Below are 23,575 nucleotides of genomic sequence, written 5' to 3'. Positions count from 1 at the left end.
TGATAATTAGTTTAAATTGCCACTAATAAACTCCTTAACAATTTACCACAATTAAAGAAAATTTTTACCATTTATGAAAAGAAGAAAGTTAATCGGATTAAATGCAATTAAGTAAATTATTGATTCTCTTTTTGTTTGATTTTAATTAATTTGCTTAATTTTAAATGGACACAAAAAGCTATACACACAAATGAATAGATGATTCAAGGTTTTTATCACTTAGTTAATTGTAGATTTTGGTTGCGCTCTTAATTGTTGGTTAGATAATCAGTAATCAGAGGGTAAGTACACACACTGATTTTTATACAACAATTAACATTGGAAAAATAGAGAATCAATTAAATTAGAGGAAAAGAAAAACAATAATTAAGAGGAAAATTTACAAAAATTTAGGAGAAAAACAATTTTGAATCTTGTATTAATATGTGAACAGAAATTGAAGATTAATTATTGGAGAGACAATCAAGAGATAATGAGTAATTAACTATTTAGATAATTAAATAAATATATTATTGATCCATATTATGTATATATTTATAATTAATAATAATCTTAAATTTGGCAAACAAATAATTTCACTTAATTGTTTTCCAAATTTGCTTTTTTTGTTGTTGTTGTTGATTCTCAATGATTAATTAAATATATATTTAGTAAATTGTTTTAATACGAGATAAGAATATGAGAAATTAACTCTATCTTTGCACAATTAACTAAATATATAATTAGTTTGTATGGTTGATTGGTGAAAATCTTGTGATTGTTTCTCAATTTTCCTCAATGACTATTTCCAATTGATTGTAACAAAATGGCAACATTTTTTTCTGGAATTGTTGACAATTTGTTGCAATTATAATTAACTATTAGTTGAGAGTTTAATTCAACTAGGAATGGATGAGTAATACCAAAGAAAAGAGAGAGAGAAGGTGAATGATTAAAAACAGCAAAAAAAAAGATAATGATGATCAACTTAATTGGTGTTTGATTCTCAAACTTGATGTTAAATTGTTGAGAAAAAAATTGACAACAATTAAGCAACAATTGTTGATTGAGAGTGTGTGTGTGAGATGGATGCAGTTTTTCATGTATTTTAAATATATTGATGTTGAGATGGTTAAGTTTGATGATCATCGTTTCGTTTAAATAATTGTATTAATTGTTGGAAGGTTAATTAAATTATAATGGTTTTAAAATTTCTTGCTTCTCGAACTCGGTCCATGCATTGTTAAGTTCAACGAAAATTAATTTAGCCAATTGTTCATGTTCACTTCCAACAAGCTAAAAGAAAAAGAAAAAAAAAAGTTAATTTCAAATCAATTGTGGTCAAGTTTCCAATGGAAATTAAAATTGTGAACTAATCAATTAATCACCTTATCAGGGTGAACGGCAAGACAAGCCTTTCTGTACATCTTTTTAACATCATTGTGGCTCATTAATTGTTGTAATCCAGCTTGTTGCCAACTACAATCATCCCAAACGACGGTGTGAAGGGACGAAAGGAGAGCTCGAATATTTTTCTTCTTATTTTCTTTCCATTCATTTACTTTGATTTCGATTGGACTGATTCCTTCTCGTATCTAAAGAAATTGATTTCAAAGGGAACAAAATTTGTAATTACTTAAATGTCCCAAATTGAAAGGTAGTAAATTAATTGTTATTACCATCTCTTGCTTTTTCATTGCAGCCAATGATTTGTTTTGAGGTTCATTTTTGTGTTGCTTGGGAAAATCTGAAAGTAAATCTTCAAATTCAAATCCAGTAACTCGAGGTCCAGTTGCACTATTAGATGCATGAGATGATTCAGAAAAATAGGCTCGATTGTAATCAGGTTTATATCCTTGATTGTTAACTGAACCAGTAAAGTTACCACTTGCATTGGAACCATTATTTGTCGCTGAATTATGGAAAGGTTGGAAAGTTGAACATGATGAGACTCGAGGTATACCTGTACCAGTACCACCACTACCTTGATTAGTTGATTGATTTAATTTTTGATTTGTTGATGAGGTTGATGAGGATGTTGTTAAATTTGAAGGATTATTGACAAATGAACCAAGTTCACTTAGAGGATCAAGTTGAGTTAAATTAGGTGTTGATGTGTTTCGATGTAAACCTGGGAAAGCATTTATCAGATTTGGATTATTATTATTATTATTGGAGGAGGTGGCAGTTGGACTGGGGAAAAGTAGATCAGGCTTGGGTAGATGGGTGGGTGATATTGAATTTGTTTGATGGTGTTGTTGTTGTTGTTGTGATTGATTTTGTGACGTTGATTTATCAGTTGAGTTAAATATATCATTGAGAAGATCGAAGGCGGAATTAGCTCCTCCAACACCTGATAAATTTTCATTAACACCATTAGATGATGTTGATGGATCAATTAGGAGATCAAATGTACCAGTAGATGTGCTTGGATTAACATCATCAATGTGTCCATCAGAAGTTGATGATCCATCCAAACCCGTGGTTGTAGTTGTAGTTGTGGTTGTAAACAAGGAATCATTGAGGGAATGTTGATTGTTACCATTGTTATAATTATTACTATTTCGATTACTATTATTTTTGCTAATATTGTCACTTGGACAACGATCACTTTCATCTAAGCTAAGATTTAGTAGATCACCAACTGCACTTGCTTCTTTATGAGCGAAAACCTCATCAGCACCAATGGGAATTGAATCTCGATTACTAGTAGTAGTTGTATTTTCATTTGCTCGATTACATTTAGAACCATCAGAGTCTCGTCGAGAATCAATTATTGGATTATTAGGATCTCGACTTCGATATGAACCATCACTATGACGGTTTACAGATTCACGATTAAGAATTCGTTCATCATTACTACTAACAGGTCGACTACCTTCTCGCCTGTTAAATTGTGCATTATCTCCAAGAGTTGTTGGATTATTTTCTCTTCTATTATAAGGTTGACCTTCACCCGGTGTATTGGTTTCACCTTTTCGTAACTGTCCATTTGCGATAGATCTGTCAAAAGATAATTTTAGAATTAGTTACAAAATGAGTTAGGTAATTGTTTGCTTTTTTTTTCGTAAGATTTTTTTTCTCGTCAAGTCAATACACCGTTTAATTAGTAAATGGTTGACTGTTAGGATTAATTAGGTGACTTACTGTTGAACGGTTTGCATGACCTTGGATGAAGTGTCTTTAAGGTAACGAGTAAATCCTGATAAGCCAAATGTGGGCTGAGCTGAGCCAGGATGTGGTGGAGCTGTTTGTTGATTTGATGGTTGATGTGAGGGTGAAGGTTGATTTGTAGGTGTTGATTGGGGTGAGCGGACGCAAGGAGAATCTAAATCAACAAAATTTTTATTCAATAGACTAATTATATCATCAATAGCGACTCTTTCCCGAGGATCAACTTTCAAACAATCTCTGTTGGTAGAAGAAGAAAAAAAATAACAAAACAATTAATCAATTAAATAGTCACAATAATTAAAGCAAATGGAGAGAAAAAATCACCAAAAAAATATACGAATCAACAGTAGATCCAACAAATTAGATCATATAACAACAAGTAGACACAGAAAAGACGGAGTAGGAGAAGAGAGTGAGAAAAAAAATTAACAATAACAAAATTAACTTTGATTGTTGTTCTGAAATGAGAGTGGAAAACAAAAAAATTAACCATGACTGGCAACTCATTACGGTTTCAATTACAATTGCGATTCCCTTTGCCTTTTTTTTCCTTTGATTTAATTGTTCGTATATGTTTGGTAAATAATATAAGAGATGGAGAAAATTCTTTACAATTATAATTATGACAGATTGACCTACCTGATTATTTGAAGGTGAATATCAGAATCTGGAATATTGGGAGAAATCGTGTATTTACAATTAATTATTCGCAATTTAGCTGAATCTTCAAACGGATGACGGCCAAATTTAATGCAATAAGTTAAACACCCGAAAGCCCAAATATCCATTGCTGTATTGATCGGATAATTAAGGTAAGTGTCTAAAGTTTCGGGTGGCCGATACATGGGTGTTGTATGCCTGGTCATCTGTAAACAAAGAAAAGGGAACAAATTAATATTTATCATTGAAACAATCTAAATTGATTACTTATTGCCAGGCAATAAAATAACAATAAACTATTAAAAAAAAACAATAAGAAAAACATGTAACGAGTAAATTCAACCCAAATATCGTTACAATGTTGAGAGTTTAATTTGCAACAATTACAACTTAACCAAGTGTGAATCAGCTAATCCAAAATTAATAATCTTCCTAATCTGTTACGCATCTTAAAACTATTAAAATGTTCATCATAAACAATTGAACAAAGCGAGACGGAAACGGTAGATAGAAATGAGTCTAATATATTCTGATTCTGTTGATTAGTCAGGATAATTATTATAAAGGGTTAAGAAAAAGATGATTGTAACAAAATTGTTACAATTTTTGATGGTTGTGATTAACTTTAAATGTATTAATAAAACTAATTCTCATTGATTGCAAGTAGTAATTAATGGAATAACATTTTTAGTTTGATGATTACCTCATCTTCTAGAAGAGATCTTTGAATTGGAGTCCAACCATGATCAGGTTGATAACAATTTGTTGTCGCTGAGCCAAAATCACACAATTTAACGTAACCCGAATTGTCAAACAAAATGTTTTCAATTTTAAGATCACGATGAGTGATGTTTAATTGATGCATTTGCTCCAGAGCCAAGGCAGTCTGGTAAAGTATCTTATTCAATTGAGGAGTATTATCTAATGGGAGAGTTAAATCTTTGAGGCATCCGCGTCCACAGTATTCACTAGATGAGAGAGAGAAGAAAGAGAAATGAAAATATTGTTACAATGGTGAAAATAATCAGTTAGTCCCAACAATTTAAAAGGAATAAGAATCTAAGGTAAATATTAAGGGAAAGAAAATGATAACTGATCGTAAGAAGCGATTGCGCATTTTAAACTGTTATTGACCATAGAGATATTTTGATTCATCTAATTGTGGAACAATTTATTTATCTAAATTACACAGAAAATCATGAGCGATCATAAGAAAAATACATCATAGCAATAAAATTAATTTCTGATGTATGTTTACAATCAAATGTATTAATATTTGATTTTCAAGTCAACTTTCAATATCTCAGCAAGAGTATAATTGGTTCAAGGTCAATGGATTGTTTTGATTTTTTTTCACTTCACTTGACATGAAAGTTGGATAAAAAATCACAACGAATCAGTTTGATTTTTAAATATAAATAATTAGAATGATGATAAAATTAAATCGCATATACATAGACACAGGAAGAGAGAGAAAGAGAGAGAGACAAGTAAAGGAAGCTAATAAACCGGAATTAGTAATCACAAAGGTATAAAGACCCACATAAAACCGTAAAGATGTAAAAATTTTTTGATTGTTACCTTAATATGAGATAAATATTAGGATTGATTAAACCCCATGAGATAAATTTCATGATATGAGGATGAGGTTGTAGCCTGGTTAACACTTCTATTTCATTTTCAATCTCTTTCTGGGCCTCTTTTCCGGAAGCTATTAATCTCTTCAATGCATAACGTTCTTGACTTTGAAGATCCCGGACACTGAAGACAAAACCAAATCCACCTAAACTCATAAGCAAAATAAATAAGAAAAAAAAGAAGATGAGCCAAAAATTGAGATAAATGAGAAATGAAATGAGTGATACCAAAAAAAAAGCAAAAACAAACTTACCCTCAGCTACAACACGTTCAACTTTTAAACGATGTCCTTTAAGATTAATTGTCTGACCAACAAACTCATTTCCAATATCATTTCTGTGGGATCCATCATCATTGGCAGTGTTTCCCCAATTTGAACTGAAATTACTAAAAGCGGACCTCAGGTAGTCACTCATTGTACCTAATGTAACAGCAACAAAAGAGAGAGAGAGAGAGAGAAAAAAAATCAACAACAAAGAAAAGAAGCTACAAAATGTATGAGATGTACAAGTAGAAGAAGATGATGATGATGATGAGATTTGATGAATTAAAGAGACCTCAAAATTAGGTAAAATAGAAGGTTAGATGCGAAAGTAGAATGAGATTGCATGGAAGATTGAATATTAGGATCGTTTTCAATAGAAAAAGGGTAACACACTATCAGAATTAAAAGTAAACATAAGCAAAATGATGAAGAAAAGAAAAAGATAAAGGAGAAAAGAAATAGACAGAAAGAAAGAAACATAAGCTAATCCATAAGATGGAAAAAAATGAGACTTTGATAATGAAAGATGATGATGAAGCATCAGAATAGAATAGAATAGAATATGAAACACCTTACCTTTACTTTTATCACCACAATTCTCTGGATTATTTCACAATGATAACAAGAGAAAAGTACAGTTGAGAAAAAAAACAATAACAAGAGAATAAACAAAATAGACTAGGACTCAGAGATTAGAATAGAACAGAAAATAGAGAGAAAGAAAAAAGAGAATTTTAAAAGATAGAGAAGAGAAGAAACAAAACAAAAGGGGAGGACAATATGTTCAGATATTGTCGTTAATTTGTAACACCGAAAATTACAATTAATTATAAATGTAAAGGATTTAAAGAGATTAGAATTGTTGGAAAAGAGAACCCAAATTAAATCAGTTGATAATCCAATTTAATTACATGAAAATGTTGGAAATTTTTTCTTTTCTTATTCTATGTAAACAATTGGATCACAATCTCACAGTTTTAAAGATTTTACGTTCTAATTTATGGTATTAATAAATTAACTAAATCACTAGCTAATTGTTCGTATCACAATAACAATTTAAACCATTTGATAACAATTTAATCAATGAGATTAAAAAGAGAGAAGAAAATTTTTGATTATCTTTACCGTTTTTCTGGTTTTTTTTCTGGCTATTCATCGAGAATCTGCTGTGAGAATAGACTTTTGGTTTTTCTTTTCTCTAATTTTTGTTTACACTTTTTTTCGTTAATTAATTTAAGTTGATTAGTTGATTTACTTTTGTGATTTAAATTTTCTTTTGCTTTTTCTTTTTACTTTAAAGATGTTTTTTGATGAATTTAATTATTTCTATGGACACAAATTCACTATGGTTTAGATTAGATAAAATCTTGACTTGATTGTAAAACATTTTTGTTCCTGTCAATTTGTATTGGTTGTTGTTGTTAGATTGTTTTTATTTAACAATCGTTAATTGAAATGGTTTCATGATTATTATTACTCTAATTGTGATTACCAGGGTTCACTAGTGTTGCTGTTAATTGTTAACATTAACTGTTTGTTAATTTCTACTCTTCCAAATGATTGACAATTTAATGTTTTCGTTAGATTGATGGATAAGGTTTCTTTGTTTCTTTGCCGTTGGATTTTTGCTTTTACAGAATATCAAATTTATCATATGATTAGAGATTTTTCCATCTTTACAAGATGATTGGTTGATTGGAAGCAATTTAATTCATTAATGGAAATCGATTAATTAAATTGTGCTGTTTATTTACTACCTGGCCAATGGGAAAGAGAGATGGACAAACAAACAAACAAACAAAACCGATCCTGACTCTTGTTGCCACTTGAACTTTTGGTTTATCATTGGAAAATGATTGATTGATGATTGGACAACAACAATTAACAGCTAATTAAAATATTAGCTTTCCATCTGAAGATAAGGAACAAAATTAAAGGGAACAATTTAAGGAGCTGTTGGAATAAAATGGAAACGAAAATCAAGCGAGCGTGTTTTCCATTCATGTTATTCAATTTGAACTTGATGGTGTCTCATGAGAAGAAATTGGATTAATTTAGTGTATTATCATTTTCTTTCACTTTAATTATGATTAACATCATTATCTTCATCATCATACGAATCATTATAAAAGTCAAGTAACTTTTAATCGTTAAAGATGATTCGTAAACGATTATGATCGTTAAACCTTCCTAATCAACCTGATGAAATGTATACTATTACAATCCCGATAACAGGAATATCAAATTAATCCAATGATTGGCAATTTAAAAAGGGAGCAAAATAAAATTGAAACAACAACGCAAACAATTAGCAAACCTGCAAAGTAATCAATGGATCAACAATCTATCTAAACCAAGAAATGCGATAATCACCAATTAACTAATCATTATCCAATTCTAATGATTATTATGTTATTATTTTCAACAATCAAAATGAAAACAAATAGAAAATCAAAGTTAACAATTTAAAGACGTTCCAGTTGATTAGTACAATCATTTTGATTGCAGAATGACAAATTAACTTCCTTCACTAACAATTTAGCTGATTGTAAATTGTAATCAACTCATTTTCCATCTTCAATACATAAATAATCAGTAAATGTCACAATTAATACAATATGATTAACCATTTAAACCATAAATCAAAAAATTACTTTGGATTCCAATGATGATTATAATAATAATCATTTCCTCATCACATTTTTGACCAAAACAACAATCAACAATTAACATAAATAATACAACATAATCACCATTATAATACCAAATAACTGTTTAATTACTCTCATTAATACAGTGTCATCATCATCATCAACAATTAGCAATCAGCAACAACAACAACAATTAAGGATCAAGTTCATCCAAATGATAATCAACACAAAAAGGATTTATAACTTTAACAATGGTGACAATTAAAATTGTTTTAATTGTTAAAAGAAAAAGATGAGTAAAATAATCAAAGTATTAATAAGATAATGGAAAAGTAATCAACTTGATTAACATGATTAAATTGTAAATACGTTGCCTGAGGTTGGTTAAAGTTACGATACAAGTTGTTACCAGAATGATGAACAGAAAAAAAGTTTTTCGTTAATCATTATTAGTGCGACATTGAAAATCCACTCGTGAGTTCGAGGTGTTCAACTGTTGGTACAATCAACACAATCAACTCACTCTCTTTTTCCAACTCACTCACTCACAACTATTAACTAAATCATTTTACAATTAACACTCATTTCACTTTCACCGTTAACCAAAACGGTCCACTAATCAAATAATAAACGTTAATTGTTGTTAGTTTTTTTTTTCATTTCTTCTCATAATCATTGGACAAATTGTAATCTAATTGTGTGTTTATATTTAAATTTAACAATGAAACTACAAAAATAAAATTAAACATTAAACATTTTACAATCAACTGATCAACGTATCTTTTTTTTCCCAAATCAATTGTAACTTTTAATTGTTACAATTAGTTTGCGAATTGAGAATTGACGAAAAAATAAATATAATCTATTTTAATCATTTTCTATGTTTCTAAATTGTTCAAATATCCTTGTTTCTTATTGATTGTAAACTATTCATACTGTTGGCAATTTGTTAATTGTCATCATCATCTTCATCATCATCATTATATCATTAAAAAAATCAAATCTTATCACAAGAATCAACAATTAGTTTGTTGTAGGAAAAAAAGTGATTGCAATCAAATTTTGGTTAACACGTTCAATTTGTGATCTACAATTAAAACTATCAAAGGAATCAGCAATTAACTAACTGATTTAAAGTGAGTTAATATTGATTGTCAAGTTTAACACTTAATCAATCATCAAATTTATCGCATTTTTTTTCATCTCTGAGTTGATTAGATGAAAAGTTTTCATTGATTCTGAGCAACTTCATGGTAACATTGAATTTCCAGTTTTCTATTTGTTTTTCTGTGTCTCCAATCAACTCGATAAAAAAGTGTTCTAACTTTGTTCTAACTTCATCATCAACTTGAATTTCATCAAATTACCAATCAATAAATTGTGAATTTATCCTAAAATTGTTAATTTTAATTGTTGAATAAGCGAAACAATTCCAATAATAACGGTTTTAATTGTAATCAAATAACAGCGACAACCTTAATAATAATAATACTCAAAGTAAATTGAATAAGAGTCAAAATTTACATGGTGACAACTTTTATTGGCCATTGAATTGTTATTAATTGTTGTGCTAATTAACTAATCATGAATCGACTTGAAAGAAGGTTAATTTTATTACTAATTGGTTTAACCATCCTCATCTTTTCCGGGATAATTACCTTGACAATTTTAATTCTCGCCAAGGATGGAGATGAATTAAAGTTATTAACATCAGCATCTAACACTGACAGTCAACAAATTTGTTTAACCCCAGGCTGTGTAAAAGCAGGTAAGTAACAATCCCTAATAATAATAACAACAATTAACTTAATTCTTGTCCATATCATAATCTAATCATCACAATCAACTTAATCGCCTCTTGTTAATATTAATATTCCCATCATGTACATGATGTATATTGATATTTTTATGTATCATCATCATCATTTGTTTCATTGCCTCTTGATTATCGTCCATTGATTAATATCATTTTCCTGGAAATTATTTGTCTTAATTGTTACAATTTAGCTGCTCGAATATTGGATAATATTGATTCAAGTGTTTCTCCTTGTGATGATTTCTATGATTACGCTTGTGGAGGTTGGATTAAGAAGAAATTTATTTCCGAAGATCAAACTGGAATAACGCAATTTGGAGCAATTAGAGATGATTTAAACAGAAAATTAAGAGGTAATTTATGAGAATTTATCTTAATTAATTAATATCTCTCAATGAAAATTAATTATCAATCCAGTTAAATGAACAAAACAATTGAGATTAAAATTGGTTGACTGGACATAAGATTCAAGGTTCTTGTTTGTTTATGGTTAGAGTTGCAAGTAGATTAAATTTAAAGGCTCAACCAACTGTAGTTAATTTAATTCTTACGGTTGAAATTAAGATTTAGTCTGTTAATCAGTCAAGAACAGTAACATTATTAATAACAATCAAACAATTAAATTAAGCTGAAAGTATAAAAATTGTCAACAACAATCAATAATCTGAGGCAAGAAAAAGTATATGATATGAAAAAATCAATTTTTCGTCAACTATTTTTGTCCAAACTTGATTAAATTACTGACACAATTAATTACGATCACAATTGGTGAACAATTAACTCACAGAGAACTAATTTTATTCTAGTTGATTGTTTTATCCAACAATTAATCTAATTGTTTGTGTCTTTTTTTTTACTAGAATTAATTTGATTTAATCGGCTTAATTATAATTGTGAATTTAGAAATTGGGAAAAAAAAAATTTTCATTCATCTCTCTGATTAATCAACTTGGTCAGTTTGTAATTAGTTAATTGTTTTGATTGCTTTTTCCTTGTTATTGGATTTCATTTACAGGGAAACAATCAGTTAACAATTAATCAGCATTTTTTGTCAATTTGGCTTTTAATTAGTTACTTTTTTTTAATCAATAACAATTAACATGAGTGTTAATTTTTGTTTTCCTTATATTCAAGATTTGTGAATCTTAATTGTTGCTCATTTGGACAATTAATTGATAAATGTTGCTAATCACTCAATTTGATTGTGATAATACAGGTAAAGGTCAATTAAGGTTGTGATTGTTGAGATGAGTATGATGATTTAACAATTAACTAATTGTTGATGAAACAAAATCTCGTTGAAAAGTAAAAAGTTTTACCATTAATTTTGCTTGCAGATTGAATAAACAATTGAGAAATTAATTCTTGATTTAACTTTATAATTAACTGTTAATTGTTAAATATTAATACAAATTGACATTCATCACGATTTAAAATGTCTACAATTTAATTGTTATCAAGTTAATTGTAATCATTAATAAGATGCTCTTGAACTTGACCAATAAATTATATATCAAACCTCAACAAAGGTCATTTGTTTATCATTAATTTGATTACCAATTCTCAGCAATTAAATGTACAAATTATTGTCATACTTAATAATGTATAATAATTGTCTAATTGTTGTCACTACAAATCACAATTAAATCAAAACTAATAATCAATCAACGAGATCATAAAGATCAATAAGATTTGGACAAACGAAACAAAAATGAAAAACTTTTCAACAAATTACCAAACAATTTAAACTACTGAAAGTTAATTGTAATCAGTTGATCAATTTAGGTCAATTAACTATGTATACATTGAATATATTTGAATACAACAATCAAATCAAATCATAATTTTAATCAATTAACTAAAAGTAACATAGAGTTCAAGGTTAGTTTTGATTGTTTAAATCTTTTAAATTGTTGACAATTAAGTGTCTGGTATGAAACTAAATTAAGAATCGTAAGTTAAACTAAAATCATTATCAATTGATTAGCAAACTAAATTTGCTAATTGTTTAAATGTGTAATAAAAAATGAAACATTTAATTTTACCCAAAATCTAATTGTTTAACTAATTGTGACACTTTCTTTTAATTACAGAGCTGGTTGAAAGTAATCAAGTTAATCAAGATGATGAAGCAATTTATTTCCAAATGATGAGAACAATTTACAAACAATGTATGAACATAAGTAAGTAATTTAATTTTCTCAACAATTAACTAACTATAATTGTAATCATTAGCTAATCAATTAGATTTTCTTTCAATTGATCAAACAATTAACTTGATCCGTTGATTGAAATCCAATGTCTGGACTTACCAAGAGACTTTAAATTGTTATCACTCAATTGCAATTGTTTTCCTCTCTTGATTATCTCAAACAATTAACTAATCCACAATTGATAATCAACAATATTTTCAAATACGATAATTTAATATTAATTGTAAGTTAATTTCTCAATAACAATCAAATCTAAATTTCAATTTCTAAATCACTTATTCCTCAAGTGTTAACAATTTATTGATTATTATTGTGATATTTAATTGTTACAATTGAAATATTGTTTTCTTTTCAATTTATTAGAACAATTTAAATCTAATTAGTCCTTGACATTTAAAATTCTAAATTAACAATTAACTTAATTTTTCGAAAAATTGTTCGAGTTTAATTCTGTTTTCGTGAACCATTAAAACTTTGTAACTTTCGTATTATTTGTGGTTCGAGAAAATTTGCTGATTGTTTTCATCATCTATTGAAATGATTAACCCTTTTTTCAGGTGAAATTAATGAACAATCAAAAGGTGAGTTAATTAAGGACATTGTTGACCTCGGCGGGTGGCCACTGATTGAAGGTCCAACCTGGAAATCAGCTGATTGGGACTGGATTGAAACTCTGAAAAAAATGAGATCCAAAGGTTATGATCACAATATTTTCCTATCCATTTATGTGGCTCCTGATGTTAAAGATAATAGTAGACACTTAATTGAGGTAAATTGTAACAATTAACTTTCATCATACTCACAATTGTCAAATTGTTATGGTGAAAAAAAAGCTGACAATTTAATTGGAAATCAATGGTTAACAATAAGAGAGACAATTGAATTTATTTTTAACGTAATTTTTAAATTTGGACAAAACTTTTCTCTTGGTTAATTGTGAAGCCTTGAAACAATTTAATTCAATTTGATTGGTGTCAATTGATTGATGAAATGATGAGTTAATTGTTGATAGTAATAACTAATTGATTAATTTTATTGTTACTCATCAATTTATTGATGTAAACATTTTGTTTTGATTGTTGTTGTGGTTAAATATTTCATGTTAACTTTAATCATTGATGAAAGCTGATGATTAGTTAATTATCAAGGTTGATGGTTTAAATTTAGTAAATTGTTAATCAGATAACAATTAAGATCGCAATTTTAATCAAGGTCAGTTATTAAATCATTGAACTTGAGATGAGACAATTTTGATTAACCTTGACAACAAGTAAATAAAAATACAAATTGTTTCAATCAGAGTAACCAAATCAGAACAATCAAAAAAGTTAAATTGACCAATTAAATTAATAAGAAAAGAAAAGACAATCAGACAATCACAATCATAGAAATTAATTACTACTAATCATTGACCATTCCAAATTAAAAGGGTTGACCATTAGATCTGAATGAATGTAATAATACAAATCTAATTCTGGTCTCTTTTTTCATCTTTTCGGTTGACAATTAAATCTAATTGTTGACAATTAGGTTGATCAAGCTTATCTTGGTGTACCTGATAGGAAATACCTTTTGAAAGGTATGAATGATTCAACCGTTAAGGCTTATTATAAGGCGATTGTTGATTCGGCTTCATATATTGGTCAGAATTCAAAGGAAGCAATTGAAAAAGGAGCAAGTGAAATAATTGATTTCGAGACACAATTAGCAAAGGTAAACAATCAGGTTAATGAGAAGACAATTGACTAATTATCTTAATTGTTCCTTGTGAATAGTTTTCCCTGCCAAGTGAGGAGAGACGTAATTTCACCAAACTGTATCATAAAATCCCATTGATTGAACTTAAACGAATCGGTTCCAATGTAAGTTGACAATTAGAATTTCCAATTGTTATAATTTTGTGTTTAAATCAATTTTCTTTAAACAATTTAAACAGATTGATTGGCCCTTAATTGTGAGGAATATGATGATTGATAATATCTCCGATTTTGAAGAGGTAAATGTTAAGGTTCCTCGATTTTTACGATCAGTTGATGATCTTATTTCCAAAACGGATAAAAGGTAAATTAAATTAATCGAAACTTTTTTAATTGTATTGGTTAATTGTTTTTTGGTTCTCTTTTCTAATTAATTCATCAGAATACTTGCTAATTATATGATTTGGAGAGCGGTCTTTTCGGCCTTACCCTCAGCGGAAGAACCGTTGAGAAAAATATCCGAAAGTTATGGTCGCGTTATTTCAGGCCGAAAGACGGAGAAACCTCGTTGGGACACTTGTATGAAACGTTTGTATTCCTCTTTTGGTACACCCTTATCAGCGCTTTATGTGTCACGAAATTTTGACGAGAAAAGCCGTCAACAAGCAGCAACCATGGTTAATTATATTCGAGGACAATTTATCGATTCTCTTAATCAAATTGATTGGATGGACGAAGCAACAAGATCAAAGGCCATTCAAAAGGCTCAAGAGATGATCGTTCAAATCGGTTATCCGCCAGAACTATTAGACGAATCTAAGGTTATGACAATCTATCAAAATGTAAGTTAATTTGCTTTAATTGTTTCCATTGGAAAACCAATTAATTCATCTCATTTTCGATAGAATTTCAATTTTCCCTCTTAATCTTTTCCCTCCAATTTTTTTGATTACTTTTCATTCACAAAACTTGAGACACTTGGGTTCATATTCATCAATCAAGATCAAGCTTGACTCCAACTGATATCAACTTAATTGTTTCATCAATTGATGATAATCTAAATTTCAAATCTTTACCATAAACAATTAGTTAATTTTATTCCCTTCCAATTACCCGCTAGTCTCTAAAGACAAAATGTTTGTTGTGACCGTTGTTTTGTTTAATGATTCAAATTAATTAACAATTAGAGGGAAAATACAAAAACACATTGGGCACAATTTCCTAATAAAATTAAGATTTGATTTGATTTAAGAAATGATCAACTCAAGATCCGTTAATATGATTGGTGGAATAACTTTTTTGTTAATCTCAGGATCAGCTGATCTCGAGATGTGTTGATTGCAACTTTTAATCTCGCTTGATAAAGACGAGCCTTGTAGTATCCTCAGCTACAGGGTGTCTACTAAGCTCGTATCAATGATGAAGGTTTTCTCCTACATAGAGAAGCTTTTGTCTTTCCAATTCGAACGAGTTTAATTGACTCCCTGTATTTATCCACAAATTGCAAAGGATATATACTTGTGTTGAACTAATTAAATATACATAATTAAGCAGTCTAAGGACAAGTTGCCTACATAGAAAGAGGTTGATTAGGGTTCGAATCCTTAATTAGCCTCTTTTTTTGCAAATGATTACTTCGTTCACTTTTGATTAGTCGAAGTCTAAACAATTAGATTATCTTACCTGAGTTTAAATGGATACAAATGTTGATGAAGACAGTTTTCCATGACTTGTTGATCATTTGATCAACCGAATTAATTGTTGGTTTCTTCATATTAATTGTTAATTGATTTCTATCAGTAATTTTGATCGACTAAATTAAGTTAATTTAGTTACGAGTTTGAGACCCAAATATTATCAATACAAGTTCTAGATCTCGGGAATTTTAACTCATAACCTTTGATTGTTAATTTCTCTTGGTAATAATTGTTTCTTTTTCTAATTTTTTGTTTTTGGTTTAACAATTTGTTAATCAACTTAGATTCAAATCTCACCCAACGATAAATATTACACTAATGTTCAAAAGCTACGAAAATTCTGGACAGATTATGGAATGAAAAAGTTACGAGAACCATTGATTAAAGATGAGTAAGTATTCAGATCATGTTCTCATTCAAATTTTCACAATTATCTATTAATTGTGATCATCTATTGATTATTAATTGTTCATTTTATTTCATGATAGCTGGAAGAGATTCTCAGAAGCGGCTACAGTAAATGCTTTCAACAATTTCATCGAGAACAGTATCAAGTTTCCAGCCGGGATTCTTCAAGGTGTATTCTATGATAGAGAACGGCCTAATTATCTTAATTACGGTGGAATTGGTTACATTATCGGACATGAGATAACCCATGGTTTTGATGATCGAGGTGAGAATTTAATAAATTGTCAAAGTGATTAATTCTAATCAATATTCCTGTTAATCTACAAACATGAAGTTATCCCACTTTCCCTCTGGTATAACAATTGGATTATTATAATTACATTGGAATCGCTTCATAAACAATTTACCAAATATTCAAATAATTTTAATTGCTATCCATTTGTACAGTTATAAGAAGTTAATTTAAATATTGAATCAATGATTTCAGTTGATTTGGTGACAGAAATCAACAAATCTCGACTTTGCAATTTGACATTCACTTTGATGAATATTATTATTTCTGCTTCAATTGTATTCCCAATGAGCTTTTGTTTCATTATCTCAGAGTCTTGATTAGAAAGTACATTGAGCTTAACTAATTTATTTCTAATTTCTTTTAATTGCACTTTAAATTGTTCCTTTTCATTGTCAATTTAACTTGTGATTGATTTTTGTGTCACTTTGCAATTGGAATACAATTTGTTTCCTTTTACCTTATTTAAACATATTCTTTTTCCTGTTTCTCTTGCAATGATCGTTATCATTTTCGTCATTTTCATTTGATTTACTTTCTTAATCTCCATCTAATTATTGTGATAATTTTAATTGTTCTCAGGTCGACAATTTGATCAGAATGGTAACAATCGTAATTGGTGGGAACCAGAGACTGAGAAAAATTTTGCTTCTCGAGTTAAATGTATCATTGAACAATATGGTAACTATACTGTCGATGAAGTTAAGGAAAAAGTTAACGGTATCAATACCCAAGGTGAAAATATCGCCGATAATGGTGGACTGAAACAAGCTTATTCGGTAAGAATTTCCTATCACAATTAAACAATTTAATTGTTTTAATCAAAATCTATTCATTTACAATTGAAAATCAAGGGATATATGAAATTTGTTGAAGACAATGGACCCGAACCCTTATTACCTGGAATCGCAATGAATCAGAAACAATTATTCTGGATTGGAGCTGCAAATGTATGCCTACAATTAATCAGTTAATTAATCATAAAATCACTAATTGTGAAAATGTTTTCAATCACAAAACAATTTAGATTTGGTGCTCCAAATTAAGGCCACAATCAATGAAACTACGAATCGCTACCGGTGTCCATAGTCCAGCTAAATTTAGGTAACTAATTGATTCTGATTTTAATTACACTTCATTTTCATCGTTAATTAATTTTGTGTTTTTTTTGGCTTAATTGTTGACAATTTAAAAGGGTTAATGGACCTCTTTCTAATATGGAACATTTTTCCGAGACATTTAATTGTCCACTTGGATCTCCAATGAACCCAAAGAAAAAGTGTAAAGTTTGGTAAACTTAAATTTGCAAATTGATTAACAATTAACAATCAACAATCTAATTAAACTCTCACATGGACAAATCAAAGAGCGAGAGACAATTTAAAAAAGACACTGATTAGCAGGTTAATTGCTAATTAAAGCACAATCATATTCCTATTATTATGTTCACCGATTTATGTATAAAACAATCAATCAAAATTTTCTTCCTCAACAATTTAATGTATTATTTATTTTTTCCCAATTAATGGGGATTAAATTGTTCAATTGATTCCTAATGATTGTATTAAATTAGATTTTAATCAATTTATATATATTATTTTTACAATTTAGAGATGAGATCAACTTTGAGATTGTAAGAAATGTCAATTTAACATAATTAATAAAGTTGTACAATTAATAATAATGATAATAATCATAATAGAAATAGGAAAATGAGAAAATTACATTTTTTTCTTAATCAACAGAATTTAACAATTGTGAATTTTACAAAAAAAAATCATTACGTTGATTAATTGTAACAATTAAATGTCATACATCAATCTTGATTTGGGGAAAAAAATATTTCCTATTTACAGATGATTGTGATTATCTCAATGTTTCGGGATAATCGGGTGAAAATTGTAGTAATAAAAACAATCAGTTGATTAGTTAAAAGGTAATCATGATTTCCGAGTTAATTGTTGATGGTGACGGTGTTAAATTGTCGACAATTATAATGATGCTATTGGTGGACTGCGTTTATGAGCAGTTTCCAGAATTGTCTCTTTCTTTTGTTTACAAGAATTGATTATATTCGGTTGACTATTATTGTTGTTGTTATGGTTGTTATTATTTGATTGTGATATACTGTTTGACCTTCGGTGTTTATCATCAGCTGATGGTGTTTCACCTGGTAAACTGACCCGTCCATCCCTAATTATTGTGTAATACTGTGATGCCCCAGGGCTATTTTTCCCAAAAACTGCACCAAAGGCTCGGGTCACTGAGTTTAAGCTCAACTTTTTGATTGCCTGACCAGGCTGGTATGTTACTGTGGTGGACCCATTGAAGTGCTCATAAAATGACCTCGCCTCTTTGATTAATCCATTGAAAGCCGTGGTAACACCGACATAATTTTCAGCAGCAGATACCTGATTAAAATGATGAAGAAAAAAAAAATTTAAAATCAATTAGCTTTTCAATTCTTGTTGATCAATTTACTTTGTGTATTTACACACACTTTGGGTTTTCGGTTAGATGTTTTTTTCCCTTACCTCATAAAATTGTGTCCCAAATTTGTAGGCTATACTCCGACCCTCTTCTAGATTAACCTTACGGCCAATTTCAAGATCCCGTTTATTTCCTAAAAGCACAATTGGAGCTTGGAAGCTTGTTAAACCACGAATTTTACTAATCAATTTAACATAATGTTGAGCTCTTATGAAACTCCTTTCATCACATATATCGTACACTATTACATATGCTTGAGCCCAAATTATTTGATCTTTAAGGTCATCATATTTCAATAGTTTCTCCTCCTGTAAATAAAGTAGAAGCAAAAATTCAATTAGTATTAACCAGATCAACAAAATTTAACCAACGATAGTAACGAAAACAACAACAACAACAAAACATCAACACAAACAATATAGGGAATCATATTCTTACCTGATAATTTCTTGAAAAGTCTAGAATCTCAATATTTGTTGGAATGTCATCACAATTAACAACTTGTCTATAGAGAATATCTATTAATTAAACAGAATTGAGAGAGAGAGAGAGAAAAAAAATGAAAACAATTATTGGAAAATTGGAGGAAAAAAAATTCATACAATCATCAAGATCGGACAAAGAAATCAAAACACTTACCACAATCAGTCTGGTACTCGCCTATGTAACGTTTAGTTAGAAACCGGACAACAATTGCTGAAAGAACAAAGAGAAAAAATTGTAAATTAATCAAAACAATTAACAAATTAAACGGAAAAAAGAATCAAATTGAAAAAGAACAAAAAAAATCAACCAATCACAAAGAGAGAAAAAAAGAAAATGATTTGTAAACAAAAACAACTTTTCCTTTTTGTCTTATGAGAAAAACTCATTGGATTATTTTTCTCTCTTCTTCTTTCCTTGTTAAATGATAAGTAATTTCTATTTAAATTGTTATTACCATATTTTCTTAATTCACCCAAACAATTAACTCTTCATTTTCATCTAACTGCGAATTTTAATCTCTTTCAATCATATGATTAAAAGATAATCGCTCATCCGGTTAACATGTAAACTCTTAAATTCTCATCAAAAGTTATCATCTTTTCTCCTGGTATTTAATGGTTGATGAAAATTTCCACAATTAACACTATCCTAATCACTCTCATAATCTTCATCATCTTTAACTAATCTGGTTTCCACAACATCATCGATTAATTAGTTTCCTTTTTCTTCCTCATAATCAATAGAATCTAAATGAGTAAGTAAACTTTTTCCATTCTGATTCTCTATCTCATCAGCTGTTCCCTTGAAATCAGAAGAGTTTCAATCTCGATTTCTAATTGACTTTCTTTCTAATTTTCTTCTCAATTTAATTCTAATTATAAAATTGTGATTCTTTTCTTAATCAATGTCATTTCTTTTAATAGTTCTCATATTGTGAATATCTTTCTCCTTGATTGACTCATTGTTTTATCTAAATTATATGATCTTGTTTTCTTTTCTCATTGAATTTTTTATTTTTCTATTCACAGAGCATTGGAATTACTTTTATGTTGCTGATATTTTGTTTCTTCATGGTTTCGATTGCTGACTAATTTACACAAACACTAGATTAACATGTTGATTGCCCTGCGCTTCCAGAAATTAGTTAATAATAATGGTTAAGATTAAAGGCATGTGACTTTGGCAAAAGCTTAAGACTCTAATACAGAACCGAGGGGAAGACCTTGGCTTACAAATGTTCACTTAATCCTAATCCTAATCTTAATTTTTCTCTCTCTCTCTCTCTTTTCTCTTGAATTTCTTTCTTTATTTTCTGTCTCATTTTAGATTATGACAATTTTCCAGTCAATTATCAACAACCAAATACACTTTTGAAGTTGAGAAAATTTTAAAAAGATGGATTAACAATTTATCAAGCCAATCAATTTCATCTAATCATCAACACCATCAACAGCATTACTATTATGTTACCAATAGATATCAATGGATTCCAATTGTATCAACCAAGGAGGATGGATCAAAATTTCATCATATCTAATTGATTATGGACAAATTATTGGTTACCAACTGAATTAACTAATCTTTACCAATCCAAACAATTTAACTCATTACATGAACCAGAAATCAACACCAACATGTATACAACATGATGAATATTCACCATATACCACAGGATGTTTACCAAAGTGTTTACACAGAAAGAAAAAAGGTTTAAATAATGGCCTCAACTTGTCCTGATGTGTGTATATAAATATACGTGTTGATAATTATCGATATTTCTTAACCATCAACATCAATCAATTGTTGACTTGTGTTTATTTTCAATAAGAAAACTGAACCAAAGATGATGAAAGAGAGAGAGAGAGGAGAAGAAAAAAATTGCGATCTATTTTTCTCCCTATTGGTTTAACATCTTCAACCGTTGAAAAAGTTATTACATGATGAATATAATCTAATATTTATCAACAAAATGCAAGGACGATCTACATTGCGCAGAGTATTTTCTATGGTATTTTTTTTAATCGTAATGTTTATTTACAACAAATTCTCTCTCTTTTTCTCTTCCTCACAGTGCAAGGCTTTATTTGGACACTAATTGGCCTGTTTTGGTGTAGTAATTGATGATCGAATCAATGTAAACACAAATACGCACTCATTGGAATAGTAAAGAAACTTTTTCTCTTGTTTGGTTGTTACCTGATCTTTTCTTTGTCAATCAATGGAAATCAAATTTAATCACTTACCTGATTTACCAACGGATTTAGCTCCAAGGGCCAAGATACGAAGAGATTTCATAAGTGATATTTTGATGAATCTATTAAATCTCTTGAAAGATTAACTTAATTTATATACGAAGATGATTAACCAAAATTTCTGGTAAATTTAATGGATCAAATTGGTGATTGTTTTTTTGTCCTCTCTCTCTCTCTCTTGGCATTAATCAAATAATCACTAATTTAATGGTTAAACAATTCACTTTTCTGCTGATCAGTTTTTATACAGTTTGATTGGTTGAAACAGACAAACAATTACTGGATATGATGATTAAGATGAATATGGTAAATGATAAAACAAAACGATAATCAAATGGTACACAAAGTTAATTGTAAAAAGTTGCAGATTATTATTGTTAATAAGTAACTAATACACCAAAGGGAAGGTGAAAATTTGATGGCAACATGAAACCACCGAGGAGATGAAACAACTAATGGAATCTGATTTAGTTGGAAAGTGAAACTTTTACACAACTAAAACGAATTTTTTTTTCCAAGGGTTAAATCATCATCATCATTTTGTTGGAATCACTTTTGTGCCAGAGGAAAAGAAGAAAAAAAAATAAGAAGAGAAATGATGATGAAGATGATTACATTGAATGCGCAGATTTATATCAACAAAGAGGAGCAACAGTTAAACAACAACCTCGATTTACTACAACAATAATAACTTCCATCATCATTGTCGAATCCAAGCTAATTGTTCCCTCCCTTTTCATCTCCATCTTCATCTTCATCCTCATCATCATCATCATTCCAAGTTCTCTCTTTCATGATAATATGTAATCTATGGATAATATTTTCCCTCTCTTTTTTTCCTACTCTAAATACTACGTAACTTTTTTTTTCATTTCATTCTTAATTTCACAATCTATCAACTCCCCCGCCAGCTAATCTTCATCATCTTGATACACAACAACACAATCAACTAAACGACAACAACATGATTCCAATTGAACTTTCATGATATTACCAAATTGTTAGACACCTTGAATGGTTAATCATTTTATCCAAAAAAAAAGTGCAACATCTAAATTGCACATTCCACCGTTAATATTATCATTGTGATGATCAACAAATTGTTTACGTTGGTGTTAAGAGCTGAGAATAGACTGTGACGATAATGATAAAAATGTTAATTGTCATTCTGATGATCATATTGTTGTTGTTATTGTTGATTTGTTGCTCTTAATTGCAACCTTATTGATTATCAGAAAAAAAGGTTTTTTTTCAGAACTTTTTTTCCTCTCTCTCTCTCTCTCTCTCTCTCCTTTTCTCAATATCCTGAATTCTTGTCTATATTTTTGTGACAATTAACAGTTTTTTTTGTTTAATTCAGTTATTTAATGAATACCTGAAGCCTTAGGAAGAGTAGTTTTTTTGTCATCATAATGATGAAGAAACAAATCAACTTTTCAGTTGTTATTTTCCAATGAATATCAGTTGATTGTATTCAGAACTCTTATAATTATAATTGATTGTATTTTTCATCTTTTCAATTTCTCTCTGGTTGTAATACAGAAAATATCAACTTTGTAGTCAAGCTAATCGTTAATTGCTCTGATATTCAGTTCAATAATATCTGTTGATTAAGTTCATCAGAACTCATAGAGAGAAAGTCATTGTGTAACTATTGAATCTAATTCATAATTTATGGTGATTCTAATTGTATCTAATCAATTGGAATCACCTTTGGTGCTTTACTTTGTTATCCGATTGTATTGTTGACAATCAGAGGGTTATGATGATCGTGATGATGACAACAAACAGAAAATAGGTTAACAATCATAATAACAATTGTTATAAATTTGATTGCGACCAATCAATATAGATTGT

General features: G+C 29.1%; 3 protein-coding genes across 3 annotated transcripts; 1 reads left to right on the top strand and 2 right to left on the bottom strand.

Annotated features, from left to right (window-relative positions):
• Positions 1 to 112: 112 nt before the first annotated feature.
• LOC128393230 (cyclin-G-associated kinase-like) lies at positions 113 to 6,949 on the bottom strand. The gene is made up of 9 exons (XM_053353350.1): positions 6,293 to 6,949; positions 5,705 to 5,872; positions 5,395 to 5,596; positions 4,517 to 4,781; positions 3,793 to 4,019; positions 3,127 to 3,390; positions 1,659 to 2,982; positions 1,368 to 1,574; positions 113 to 1,275 (listed from the first exon to the last, which is right to left on the bottom strand). Exons 2-9 carry the CDS (start codon positions 5,865 to 5,867, stop codon positions 1,174 to 1,176), a joined length of 2,754 nt encoding a protein of 917 aa, XP_053209325.1. The 5' UTR covers positions 5,868 to 5,872; positions 6,293 to 6,949; the 3' UTR covers positions 113 to 1,173.
• Positions 6,950 to 7,152: 203 nt separating this feature from the next.
• Positions 7,153 to 18,078, top strand: LOC128393232 (neprilysin-2-like). The gene is made up of 15 exons (XM_053353353.1): positions 7,153 to 9,503; positions 9,586 to 10,135; positions 10,375 to 10,536; positions 12,277 to 12,366; positions 12,954 to 13,165; positions 13,927 to 14,109; positions 14,172 to 14,258; positions 14,333 to 14,457; positions 14,536 to 14,935; positions 16,075 to 16,181; positions 16,279 to 16,463; positions 17,073 to 17,269; positions 17,345 to 17,440; positions 17,518 to 17,594; positions 17,686 to 18,078. The coding sequence occupies exons 2-15, from the start codon at positions 9,952 to 9,954 to the stop codon at positions 17,783 to 17,785; spliced, it is 2,205 nt and encodes a 734-aa protein (XP_053209328.1). The 5' UTR covers positions 7,153 to 9,503; positions 9,586 to 9,951; the 3' UTR covers positions 17,786 to 18,078.
• On the bottom strand, positions 18,047 to 22,455 carry LOC128393235 (ras-related and estrogen-regulated growth inhibitor-like protein). The gene is made up of 5 exons (XM_053353357.1): positions 21,710 to 22,455; positions 19,620 to 19,676; positions 19,419 to 19,498; positions 19,025 to 19,288; positions 18,047 to 18,901 (listed from the first exon to the last, which is right to left on the bottom strand). The coding sequence occupies exons 1-5, from the start codon at positions 21,759 to 21,761 to the stop codon at positions 18,482 to 18,484; spliced, it is 873 nt and encodes a 290-aa protein (XP_053209332.1). The 5' UTR covers positions 21,762 to 22,455; the 3' UTR covers positions 18,047 to 18,481.
• Positions 22,456 to 23,575: the final 1,120 nt, after the last annotated feature.

The sequence above is a fragment of the Panonychus citri genome, unplaced genomic scaffold, assembly GCF_014898815.1.
Source record: "Panonychus citri isolate SS breed McGregor unplaced genomic scaffold, ASM1489881v1 Contig00138, whole genome shotgun sequence".
Lineage (NCBI taxonomy): Eukaryota > Metazoa > Arthropoda > Arachnida > Trombidiformes > Tetranychidae > Panonychus > Panonychus citri.
This window is presented reverse-complemented; position numbering and strand designations above follow the sequence as displayed.